We start from the raw sequence: 12,639 nt of genomic DNA on the forward strand, positions 1-12,639 counted from the left end.
AATATTTATTTAATTTATTTATTTATTTATTTATTTTAGTTTTAGGCGGACACAACATCTTTGTTTGTATGTGGTGCTGAGGATCGAACCCGGGCCGCACGCACGCCAGGCGAGCGCTCTACCACTTGAGCCACATCCCCAGCCCCTCCATAACCTATCTTGATAAACTGAGTTTTCTTTGTTTTCTAGTCTATAGTACAATGTGTTTAATTCATTTATTAGAAATTCCTTTCATCTAGATAAAAATATATTTGCTAGAAACAGTGCCATCTTATGTCCAGCCAGCTTTCCATCTGCAAGTTTTGTTTTGTATCTCATTATGATATTACATTTGTCACAAACAACTTTGACCTAATGGTGACAGAAATTAAAAATAAAACTGGCACTTCTAAGTGGATTCTTTTTTTCTTTGTTTTCATGCCTGTACACATCTAGGCCCAGGCAGGTGTCTAAAGCCCACTTAACTTTTAAAGGGAAAATTCCTTCCCTCAAACCCACATCAATAAAACATCCCCCAAGTGAGTCCTGCTGCCTAAGGGACTCACTTGGGGGATGAGGCGGCAGGAGCTGATGGAGTCGCTGAGGTCCATCCACTGCTGGTAGTCGGGGTATTCCCCCCGCCTCAATAAGTACTGGTTGCCCTGGTAGTTGGGCTGCTCATAGAGCATCCAGCTTCCGCTGTCCACGCGGATGGAGTTGCAGCGGCTGAAGTAGGTCTGCAGGTTGGGGCAGTTGCTGCTGCACTCGTAGCAGCGGCCCTGGAAGCTCCTGTCCTCGTAGAAAGTGATCTGCAAAGGAAAAATAATTTGAATGAAATCATTTGTGCCTAGTAGGCTTGCACAAAGGCTTTGTTTCCTCTTTCTTTATTTTTCTTTAACTTGTGTTCTGCTTACCTTCCCCATGGCCGGTTGACACAGACCTTGCGAGCTCAGTACGCGGCCAACCCCAGCAGGTCTATATAGCAGGAGGCCTGCTGTGTTGGCAGGAAAACACAAAAGGGGCCGGGGAGGGTGATAAGGGGATTTTATGGATCCCTTTTGCATGCTGCATTCAGGGGCAGTGATTAAAGATTTGCCTTCGTTCTCTGGTATATTCTAACCCTGTCCTGTATGTGCTGCTCTGTGTCGCTTTTATTTGGATTCTTACTGTTTTCTAAATTTATCAGCTCACCAGTCTGAACTTTTGACCTAAAATTCATGTCTCCACACTATGATTCCATTATACCTCGTGAGTCTCCTGGGAAAAATCTGTGCCTTTGTGGAAGTATCTCCAGAATTCTGGGAGGTTTGAATTCTGAGAGAGAATTTTCCTGATATTTTTAGATGACAGAGTCTGGCCTATCTTAGTTTTTATTTATTTATTTATTTTTCTTTACATAAGTTGCCATTCAATGCAGGACACAAATCTAGATTCAGATCTCTTGACTGTTTCTGATTGTGTTGACCTTATGCTTTAAAACATAGTTATTAATGCCTAGTTTAGTGGGTGCACCCTATGTAAAGTCTATTAACTTGTTATAAGAAACAGAGCAAAGGTTTCTGTGGTCGTGGGGCCCAAGACTGAGAAGCGCATGACCTTATGGATGGCTTCCCCTTTTCCAAGGGCAGAGGAAGCTCTTCCCAGGCAAGAGTGGGACCTTTGGACCAGGGCTGTCCTGACTCAAGTCCACTGAATAGCAGCATGGCCTGGCCATGGCAAAGCACAAACTTCTCAAAGCACAAATTACTTGGGAGAGAGAATATGAAGAATGAGAAAGAAAGCAAAAGAGGAGCAGCCTCTGACATTCAGAAGCTGCAGCTAAGCCGTGCTTACTCTTCTATTAGACATGAACAATCCCATGAAGTGCCAACTTCTGGCAAGATTACTCTGAGACATGATAAAATGAGATGAAATAAGGCCACTTCACCATTTTGTCTAAACTCAAGCATAAATAAAGTTGATGTGTCACCCACAGAATAACAAACACCCCCTTCTCAGCCAAAATAATTAACTGCTACTTGTTTGTCAATTATAATTATCCTCATTCTAGCCTCCTCTTCCCATGGGCATGATTTGTAGAGATAACCAATCATAAAGTTAATCCTGCTTTATGATAATATCTAATCAAGAGTGAACCCCCACTTTTTAGACCCTTCCCCAAATCACACAACCAAAGTACAAGTCCTAGAATAGGTTCCTTTCAACCTCTTCTCACGGAAAACATTCCAGTCTTCCCCATCATGTGAGTTCTCTCAGGACACAACCAGTCATAAGCCTAACTTGTTTAAAGACAGGCATATTCCTGGTGGTTTTTAGCTAAAGGACTTTGGCATGAGTAAATGGGTTTATGTGTATAATAATGGCACATACCGGGCACAAATGAGCTTTAGTAATCCTAGTGACATCGATACTGGTAATGAAGTGAGTGACATCATCAAGGATAACTTCAGCCTACTTATCGCTCTTAAAGATAAAGAATCTCAAGGATTCCTGAGACAATTATTCTCTACAAAGTCTTTTTTTTTTTGGGGGGGGGGGGGGGGGTGGGGTGAGGAGTTTAAAAAACAAAGTTAGGTTTGGAAGGGATTTTAGTTTTTAAAAACTCTGTTATGCCTAAGAATCACCTTGTGCCAGGCACCATGGTGCATGCCTATAATCCTAGCTACTGGGAGGCTGAGACAGGAGGACTGCAAGTTCAAAGCCAGCCTCAGCAAAAAGCCAGGTGCTAAACAACTAGACCCTATTTCTAAATAAAATACAAAAATTTGGGATGGTAGAGTGCCCTGAGTTCAATCCCCAGTACCCATTCTCCCCAAAAGAATCACCTTGCTTGTTAAAAATGCAAATTACTACAAAGAAAAGAAAATGCAAATTACCAGTCCCAAGATTTGACATCATTAGATCAGAACAAGGCCCCTGTATTTTTAACCAGCACCAATTAGTTCTTGGACCAAATTTAAAAATACACTTCTGCGATTTATTCCTTCATTTTTTGAGAAGGACATCTTGTGTTTTAGCCATCCCCGGGTAAGGCCTTATTAGCATCTCTACTAAGATTCTCTATAAACCTGTAGACAGAAACATACTCTGCTTTGTAGCACTATTTCTTGTTCTACAAAATTTGGAGAACCAAAGCAAGGTTACCAGCACTTAAATCACACCCTGGTAAAACAGGCAAATAACATCTCAAAATCATTTTGAAATTTGTCCTGACAAATTGGTATTCATGAATACTCTGAAAATGTCTTGGGAACTCCAAAGGTCCCCATACCACACTATGAGATTTACATTACCAACAGTCTGGCTTGGATACTGTCCAGCATCTCAAGTCCAGGAAACAGACAGTGGGATGCTAGGATAGTTCTGCATTATGCCTTACCCTACTCAAATCGCTCTCCCCAAGGGAGCAAGGGTTTTAATGGTGAAGAAGAAAGAAGGGTATTTAGGGTCCTTATTCTATCTTGGTGATTTTTATCAGTCTCCCGGTTCTGCCTAGTCTTGCCTCCTCTACGATGCACTCTGCTAAGATGCTGGGATGATGGGAATAGAAACACATCAAATTACATGCTCATCTGTTCCAAACGCTCCCTGACTCCTGTTGCCTTCATGATCAAGTCCTGATTTCTTAGCACCAGGCATGACCTCCTCTGTCTCTTGCCACACTGTCCGATCACACTGAACCACTTGTCATTTCCCAAACACATGATGTTATTTTCACATTGCTCTTGGTTTTCAATATAATGATCTTTCTCATGGAGACACCAGTTCTCTACCTTTCACCCAGAGGAATGTTACCCTTTCTTCAAAGCTCAGCTCATGCATCAATTCCACTGTAAAGATTTTCTAGAACCTTTTCTAATCTTCTGGGTTGAATTTAATATGGTTCCCTTGGTCCCCAAATATTGTGTTCATACCACTGTAACAGTAACCTTCACTTATTTGATTATTTTGTTTAGAGATCACTCCCTCAAAATAGATATGGGGAGCCCCAGGAGGGCAGGGACTATCTTTGTTTTAATATTCTCACTAATTGACAAAACAAATTGGCACATAAAGTTTACTCTGTAAATGCTTAGGGTGGTGGTGGGGAATGAATGAATGTTTTTCTCTAGTCTGAAATTCATTGTTACAATAGTCCCTGGGACTGATTTCCAATGCTCAGCTCACAGGAGCTCATATGGTATCATTCATATCTAAGTTCAGCATTGGCAACCTTCCGTGTGTAGAATGACACACTCCATGCTTCATCTATCTAATGGGCTTTTATAATGGTGGAGAAGAGTAAGCAAAAAGAAGAAAACAAGAATGTTGTGTGGTCTCCAAAGCCCTCGACTCTGCAGTCATTTTAACTGTTTAATTTTTTTATCTTGTGAAATGACCAATTAGTGTTGCAACAGCAGCAGCAATTCTCAGAGTTTTGCTGGTGTCTGAGGCCGAGATAGTAGTTGATTTTATCATCTACCTTTCTGCTTCTTAGCAATTAATGTGGTGTTTGTATTAAATACATGCTTGGTTAAATAATCATAGATCACTTGGGTGGTGACCATGTAAATCAAAGTGTCCCAAACAAAGAGACTAGACAAGAGACTGGCCTCTGGTTCTCTTTCTCAGTTTATCTCTGATGACCATACAACCAGTGGCAAGAAGAGAGGAGTAATCACTGACCTGCTTTTGCTAGACTCCTATAGGATAACCCTTGGAACAAATTGACGATATATTTCTTCTTGTCTAAGCAATAGGTGGTTGTCATTGTCACTTCTGCTCTGACAAACTCACAAAGAAGAAAATTTGAACTCCCAAGTTTCAAAGGGAAGAGAAAAAGAACACATACTAACGTCAGGACCTAACCCCATAGTAGCAGGGTGGGAAGATTAGGGAAAAAGCTCATGATGAGACCCCTTTGGGGACATAACTCAGTATGGCAATGTTTGGCACTCATTTATGTAGTAACTTCCACTCTGGTTTCATTGTTTGGTGGACATTTTAGTAAGATTAAATGGGTAAGAAGATATTGCAGATTAAAAGGGCAAAAAGAGAGGGAAAAAAAGAAGAGAAAGTTTTAAGTCTGGACTTGGAAATACCTGTGTGTGTGTATGGGGGGGGCAGTATCTAGAGTGTACAGCATGTAGGTTGAACTGGGGTTGTCACAAATTCTTGGTTCATTTTAGTTCCTCCTCCCATTCAACTCTCTGAGGTCCCAGCATTTGCACTAGATAGAGGAGGGAGAGAAAGGAGTAAAGGGTAGAATTAGGAATGGGTTTGGGCATATCTCTTCCCCAGGTCATTCCCCAGGTAACTTTCCCTTCATGTTGGGATTAAGGGGAGAGCAACTTTCTCTTTGCCTAGATACTAGGAATAGGAACAACCAATTTTAAAGAATAATTTTTAAGAATAATGATTTGATTAAAGAAATTCAGGAATTCTAATTTTTATGTACTTCCAGTTCAGGTGTTTTAGTATAATTTCCATTTCTAAAGTCTATGATTTTATGTCTTCTAAGCAAATACTATGAAATAAATAAATAAATAAATAAATAAAACCAAATAAACTTTTGGTTTTCTGATTCATGTTCCCTATATCACTATTAGCAAATAGAGGGCTCTGACTTAGTGTTACCAGAAAACCAATACTACCTTTGGGAGTTTAAAGGTTAAAAAAGCTGGGCTTTAGGAATAGTTAATACAAAATAATCTGAGAATTGAACTACTTTTTTTTTCCTTTCTTCTTCTTCTTCTTCTTCTTCTTTTTTTAATGCTGGGGATTGAATCCAGGGCCTCATACATGCCAAGCAAGTGCTATACCATCAACCCATATCCCCAGCCCCAAATCAAACTATTTTCCAGGGAAAGAACCTTCACATGTAATATATGTATACAATAGGCTATCCATGAGTCCTGGTTTTCCCAGAACAATCTTAGTTTGTGCTTCTTGTCCCAGTGTGATTATTAATAATAGGTCAGAAGTGACCCAGTTTAAGACAAAGATTACATGTTCACTCTGTTTATATGCCATGTGAGGTGGGATTTGGGTCAATTCATTAGAAACTCAAAGGATGGGATACTTTCAAAGAATTTTGACCTGAAGTCATCTGTTTCCTTGATGAACTTCACAAGAAACAGCCCCAAGAACCTTATTTATTCACACAGGATGTTTTTAGGGATGTTATTTACTCAATATCCTCTTTACCAGGACTTACAAGAAAACTTTCTTTTAGGTGTTGGTACTGGGGATAATGAAGCTTGTCCTGATTAATGTATTTGTCTTCTAAACTCTGTGAGTTATGAAACTGATCTTGTTTCCTTCTCTGCCTTGGCTGCTTGAGCAAAATCTGTATCCATCTATGCTTAACTTAGCATGTTCCAGTTCACAACTTGAGTTTGAATTTCACTCTTGGTTCCATCTCATCTCTTCCATTTTTGTTTTTCCTCTCACCCAATTTCCTCATCCACTTATTTTTAAATTTATTATTATGAGTTTTACTACCCACTTTAATTCACTTTGAAAAACTAAGGGGAACAAATATGCAGTCACACAAGCTTCTCCAGAAAATTTAGATTGCTTATTTTCTATTCAGCAATATTTTCTATGTATTACTCATAGTACATTATTTCCTATTAAAATGATACGAGACTGAGTTTCTTCATGGGTATGTGTTTTTGGAAAATGCCATTAAATCTTCTACAGAGTTCATAAGGTAAAGAGGCAGTGAATTATATTTGGATTACAAAACTCATGGAGGAAAGAGGGGAAATGGATTTGGGACGGAAGGGATGGTGGCTGTTAGCAGGATAAGGGCAATTGGTAAGACAAGCTTGTTTATTTACAAAGCTAAAATAAGAGTCTAGCTGCTGCAAATGACTCCTCATCAGGGATAGCAATGGGGCCAACCTGAAGGGATAACTTGAGGTGTTTCAATAAGTACTTACTTATTTATTGTAGCTGCAGATATATCCTTATAAACAACCACAGATTGCTTTAGCCCAGTTGAATGGAACTTTTCTTTGAGCCTGTATATTTTAGTCATCAGAACATGCCAGAAATACTGTTCTCCACATTATTCCCTTTATAAGCAGTTGCTTCCCATCTTGAAAACATGCTATTATGTTTGGCCTAGTGCCGTTACTCCTCATGAATGCTTAATAGACTGAAAGAAATACAGGACTCTATTAGTGCCAGAATCACAAGCTACATTCTTTATTAGATTCTAAAGGAGAAAAGTGGAGAATGTTAATACTTCAATAAAAATCCATGACTCGTCTTAAAGACCCAGCTTTGGCATTTGCAGCTCCCCAGTCAAGATATCTCCTATATTCCCCTGGCTGAAGCAGGTACTGCCGTCCCCTGTAACTGGGCATCTCATAAAGGACCCAGCAGCCCTCCAGCACATTGAGGGAGTGGATTTCATTGAGTTGGAAGCGGTCCTGAAGAGAGAGACAATCGTCTGTGACCTCTGACATTTGTCCTCTAAAGTTATCTCTCTCATAGATCTTCATTCTGTAAGTTCCAGAGTGCTGGGAGGGCAGACAGGAAAGAAAAGGCAAATCAACACAGAGAAACTAAAGTTCCAAGCCCCATGCCTCCCTAGGTTACACCTGTCCAGAAATGCTCTGGATCCAGGTTTGCTTCCAGAACAATCATATTGCAGTATTCAGAACTCAGGAGCTACCTATAGCTCACTGCTAATGAACCTAGTGATCCATGGGCAAAGCAAGGACGCAGCTTGGCAGCTTTTCAGCCTCCACCCACCAGCCCCCATCCTCAGGTATTAAGATATGCTTAAAATAAAATTTACCACTTCATTTTAGTGCTTGGTTTTTTGAGATAGCGCTTCTCAAAGGAGAAAAGTGAGAGTCATTGGGAGGGAAGGTATCATTTGATATATTACTGTTGTTAAAATTATATCAGCATTTGCTTGGAAAAATATTAACATTTATCTATTTTCTGTAAGATTGATATACTGATTTTCATGTATTTTTTGGAGCATAGGATTATTAAGCTCCTGTGACAGAGAAGATGACATGTTTCCCTCATCCCTGTTTTTCATATCTGCAGTTTGGGTTCAAATCTCAAACCAAATGACTCCTCAGCTCCCTCCCTGGCCTCTTATCTTCAACTTAGCCATTTCTCTGGGCAGCTAGAATAGCCTTAATGAACTCTGACTTGATGGCACTATATCTCATACCTCCCACACTCCCCTTTTCTAAGTACTCTGCAATCACTTTCCAGAAAATACTGAATCTCAAACGTTGGTTTGGGATTGTCTTTTCCTCTGATTTATATCTATAAGTGAGACAATTAGTTACTGATCACTACGCTGGAATAGGAACCAGAAGATAAGAGGAATCATCAAGGAGAAAAATAAGGCCAAACAAATCAGAGAATTTTTAGTCAAGCGAAAAGCTCCAGATTGTACTCATAAATTTTGATTCATTTGATTTCTAACTTTATACGGCTTGGAATGAACACTTTAGGCAATTATATCTTGAACAAATGGTAAATTCCATCTCCCCAATATCCTAATTTTTCTGATTTGATTTTTGTTTTCTTAATTTTCGATTGCACGTAAGATGTAAAATCTGGGAACATGATTTTTTTAAAAATCCCACCACCGAGTTCATGAAGAAAGGCTTTACCTCTAAGGTATCTGTGTACACGGGCCTGTGCTCGCTAAGCATTTCCACTTCCTGCTCTCTAGTTGGAACTATTATGTTTAAGATAAGGTTTTGTTTGTTTTTGGTGCTGGAGATGAAACTCAAGCATACTGAGCCTGTGCTCTACCACTGAACTACACCCCCAGTCCCTCCCTAAAATAATGCCTTTACATGGTTTTTATTTCCAGAAGCCAATGGCGCAGACAGAGCCACACTCACTTGGGGGATGAGGCGGCAGGAGCTGATGGAGTCGCTGAGGCCCATCCACTGCTGGTAGTCGGGGTACTCCCCCCGCCTCAATAAGTACTGGTTGCCCTGGTAGTTGGGCTGCTCATAGAGCATCCAGCTGCCGCTGTCCACGCGGATGGAGTTGCAGCGGCTGAAGTAGGTCTGCAGGTTGGGACAGTCGCTGCTGCACTCGTAGCAGCGGCCCTGGAAGCTCCTGTCCTCGTAGAAAGTGATCTGCAAAGGAAGAGTGGAAGCATGAGCGATTTGCCTCCACTGAGGATGCTACACCAGGGCCAAGATGGAGCGTTAGGTCCCCACCCAGGACTCACCTTTCCCATGTTGGAGAGGGCAAACAGGGACGTTCTCTCGGTACTGTGGATCTCTGTATCGCTGTATATATAGCAGCCCTGACTGCTGCCTCCACAGGAAATCACACAAAAGGGCCCATTGCGGGAGTGAGGGGATTTGCAAGCTCCGCGCTCTCCCTCCTCCTCCCCACTGGGGTTGGCTGAATGGTTTACTCTCATTCTTTCTGGTAGGTTCGAGTTGCTCTAATTCACTAAAGCTGTTGTTGCCACCAAAGTGAAAAGAGTCTTTACTCTTTTAGTTGAGCAAAAGGGAGGGCGAAACTCTATCCCTATGATTTTATTTTATAGTTTACTGTGCTTAATTGACTTCTCAAAGGTGATCATATTTAGCAATGCATTCCACTCAGGGACCGGTGCTTTGTTTTTTAACTTTTTAAAAAACTTGAATTTAAATAATAAGGAATCTTAAGGAAGAGGGAATCAAGAGAAGTAATCTGTAATCTGTGAAAGTGTTTTGAAAAACATAAAAATTCAAGATTCCATGATCATCACTATTATTTGGGGAATCACCTTGAATAGAATTATTACTAGACTGGAATTCATAGGCTCCTGGAGGCAGGGGAGTCTCTCTTGTTCATTTAGCCTTGAGCCCTAGAACAGAGGTTTGGCACACTCCTTGGCACACACATTTAGTGGGCCCGCAATACTGGAAGGAAAGCAGATAATTGTGATCTTCCTCCATTCCTCTCATCTCCCTAAGGTCCTAAATGCTTCTTTCTGCTGTGGATGCCCAAATTCTGCTTCCTCTTTGCCATTCCACCCCTTCTTCAAATGTCTTAAGATCTTTCTTCTTAAAAAAATCATTAAAACCCTTGCTTTCTTGACAAGGGCAGTTTGAGTAGTGTAAGAAGTTCTGCAGAAGTATCTCCCATCCAGGTCCTGGGACTTAGATGCTGGACACCATCCAGGCTAGCCTGTCTGGCTTCTTGAAAATGTGGATCTCACAGTATGGTGAACCCTTTGGGTCCCTGAGACAATTTCAAACTGTTCATACCACCAAGACAGTTTTCAAAATAATACTAAGATGTCATTTACCTTTTATTCACTCTCATTCTTTCATGAATGGGCAGCGTTGTTTTTCCGGAGGCTACATGGCAATTAAAGAGATTTTGCAAAAATGTAAAAATGATGCCACATTTTTCATTACTTATTCTTTGAAAATTTTAGTTGTTAATCATAAGCATGTATTATTTATGTAGCATGCAGTAGGTTTACTGGCTAAGACCCTTCAGGGCAAGAAAGGTAAACCCATACCTGGGGTATGCATTGATTCCTATCAGGGTGAGTCATTATCCCTTCCAAGGGGAAAGGGAATCCAGGTATTCAGCTCATCATCAAGTGGCTGATTGGTCTCTTCAAGGTATGGGCCACACTGAGGCACAGTTGGTCCTTCTTGCTGGCAGATTGGACATTGTACAGAGACAGTAGCTGATTTCGCCTTGGCCATGTGGGAGCTAAGGCCTAACCTTCACCTCTGCCATCATGAACACTCTGCTCTGCCCAGGAGGTCATTGTGTCAGCACTAGGGTAGCTGATGGCAGAGAATGATTGATAGCCAATGACCATATCATTTTTTCTTTTTATTTGTGGAGGGAAGGCGTATTGGGTTTCAACCCAGGGGTGATTTACCACTGAGCTACATTCCTATTCCCTTTTAAAATTTTTAAATTTTGAGACAGGGTGCTTAGGAACTCATTAAGTTCTGGAGGCAGGCCTTGAATTTGCCATCCTCCTGTCTCAGCCTCAGAATACTGGGATTATAAGCATGTGCCACCATGCCTGCTCCTAAATCATTCTTTCTGCTTTGTTGTTTAGTGTGCCTTCCATGGTGGTTGCCCTGAATAGGCATTAATATGGGGATACAATCATCTTCATATTCTGTACCCGCTCCAATGTTTGCATATACATTTCTACCCCAGACCTGCTTGTCCTTAACCTTTCTCCTTCCTGGCCCTGGACCAACCAGCCATCGTCACTCATCACTGCTCAGTATTCTATGTATATCCTATCTACTTTTATATATTCTATATATAACCTATCTACTTTTCTTTCTACACAAAGTGGATGGGCAGGAACACTTCCTCAAGGTTGCCCCTGGGAGCATTTCCTTCTCTGCTATTTTTGGGGCCACCCTTGAGAGAGCCATGATCATGCAGGAGCCCTCCATTTGGGGCTATCTATCACATAGATACACTCTGTCTTTGGTTCTGATGTACACACACACCAAGGCAACCACGAGAGAACCAAGCTCACCCAGCCTTTTTCCTCTTCCATCAGATTGCAGATTGCGAAAAGATGTGCCTGTAGTAAGTGTGAGCTGGGAGGGAGCAGGGCAATAGCAGAGCCTCAGCCAGTCCCACAGGGAACTTTCCAGCTAGAGTCCTTGAGGACTGAGGTAAGGGGACCAGGACTGTGTCCCTGCATTGCCCAGTCATCTGATGTGAGCTGTGGCTATGGAGGGGCCTGAGCTTGGATGAGACAGCACCCTTCAGCGGAGGGAAATTCCTTGAGACAAACTCAGCTTTCAGCTATCAGTATCTGGAAGAAAGAGCGACTGACCCTGAGTGGGAGTCTGGGCAGCGCACCAGTGTCCTCTGTAAGAGAAAGTAAGAATTGTTGATGGTCTCACTGTCTGAGACAACCACAGTGAATCTTTTGGTATTTATCTCTATATAAAACTCATGTGTGGTTGTATTACTTACACAGTGTGGCATGCTCTTGTGTTCTTCTAGGTAGTTTTTTAAATAAAGGGATTAATAAAACTGATTATATTTAGCCTTTTTTAACACAAAGGTGTTTTGTTTTGGTGAAGCAAGACTTTTAATGAGAAGTCATTCTGGACTCTCTACCATACCCATTCTTAAGGCCTGGTCAGTGCTCAAGAGAGGACTCTGTTCAGCTGAGGGAGTCACTAAAAGATATATACAGGTAGTTTTCCTGTGTTGAAAGTTTGAACCCTTAAGGAGACAAAATTCACAACCCCATTTTATGTAAGACTGAATATATTCAGTGCCATTTATAGGTGAGGATTTGAGGATGATAATGAAATATCATGGAGTAAAAATTAATCTGACTTAAAATTACCCTGATTTTTATTTGTAGTATAATGTTTAAATAATTTAGGACCCTGGAGAAATGTGCTTTTAGTCACATAGATACACTCCATCTTTGGTTCTGATGCAGAGACACCAGTAATCTTAGGAAAGAAAGTAAATTATCAGGAACACAAGGTCAGGATGTGATCAATTCTAATAGAAGAAATTTAAGGATTAAACATGTCTGTCTCAGCATCAATTGTAACTACTCATAGAGGGCCTACTTGGGCATTTGTCCCCACTGGTATGTGCTTTTCTTTTGAGCTTTGGGAGCTATTGCCTCCTGGATGATGGGTACCTTAAGAAGGCCCAGGGTCT

At 41.1% G+C, this 12,639-nt stretch overlaps 2 protein-coding genes across 5 annotated transcripts in view; both read right to left on the reverse strand.

The window, feature by feature from the left end:
- LOC107138471 (gamma-crystallin C) overlaps positions 1 to 933 on the reverse strand; it is a 1,816-nt gene extending 883 nt beyond the window's left edge. The window contains exons 1-2 of one of the 2 annotated variants that reach the window (XM_015481065.2): positions 894 to 933; positions 546 to 788 (exon numbers count right to left, since the gene is read on the reverse strand). In XM_015481065.2, the coding sequence (XP_015336551.1) occupies positions 546 to 788; positions 894 to 902 (252 nt within the window). In that variant the 5' untranslated portion in view covers positions 903 to 933. Of the gene's footprint in view, positions 1 to 541; positions 789 to 893 lie in introns of both variants that reach the window. The other variant, XM_015481066.2, reaches the window with a different exon arrangement.
- Positions 934 to 7,149: 6,216 nt separating this feature from the next.
- On the reverse strand, positions 7,150 to 9,196 carry LOC107138470 (gamma-crystallin B). 3 transcript variants are annotated; one of them, XM_048808999.1, is made up of 4 exons: positions 9,188 to 9,196; positions 8,846 to 9,092; positions 7,646 to 7,655; positions 7,150 to 7,473 (listed from the first exon to the last, which is right to left on the reverse strand). In XM_048808999.1, the coding sequence occupies exons 1-4, from the start codon at positions 9,194 to 9,196 to the stop codon at positions 7,215 to 7,217; spliced, it is 525 nt and encodes a 174-aa protein (XP_048664956.1). In that variant the 3' UTR covers positions 7,150 to 7,214. The 3 variants fall into 3 exon arrangements, with proteins under 3 accessions (XP_048664956.1, XP_048664955.1, XP_015336550.1); XM_048808998.1 differs by lacking the exon at positions 7,646 to 7,655 and adding an exon at positions 8,134 to 8,148 and having other exon boundaries at positions 7,150 to 7,466; positions 8,844 to 9,092; XM_015481064.1 differs by lacking the exon at positions 7,646 to 7,655 and having other exon boundaries at positions 7,150 to 7,490; positions 8,850 to 9,092.
- Positions 9,197 to 12,639: the final 3,443 nt, after the last annotated feature.

Source organism: Marmota marmota, unplaced genomic scaffold (genome assembly GCF_001458135.2).
Source record: "Marmota marmota marmota unplaced genomic scaffold, marMar, whole genome shotgun sequence".
NCBI lineage: Eukaryota > Metazoa > Chordata > Mammalia > Rodentia > Sciuridae > Marmota > Marmota marmota.

Bases quoted from the DNA above. Each gene is read 5' to 3' on its own strand.
- LOC107138470 (XM_015481064.1), bottom strand. The intron at 7,491-8,849 runs GTGAGTGTGGCT...CTGCCCTCCCAG, and splicing joins CCTGCCGCCTCATCCCCCAA to CACTCTGGAACTTACAGAAT.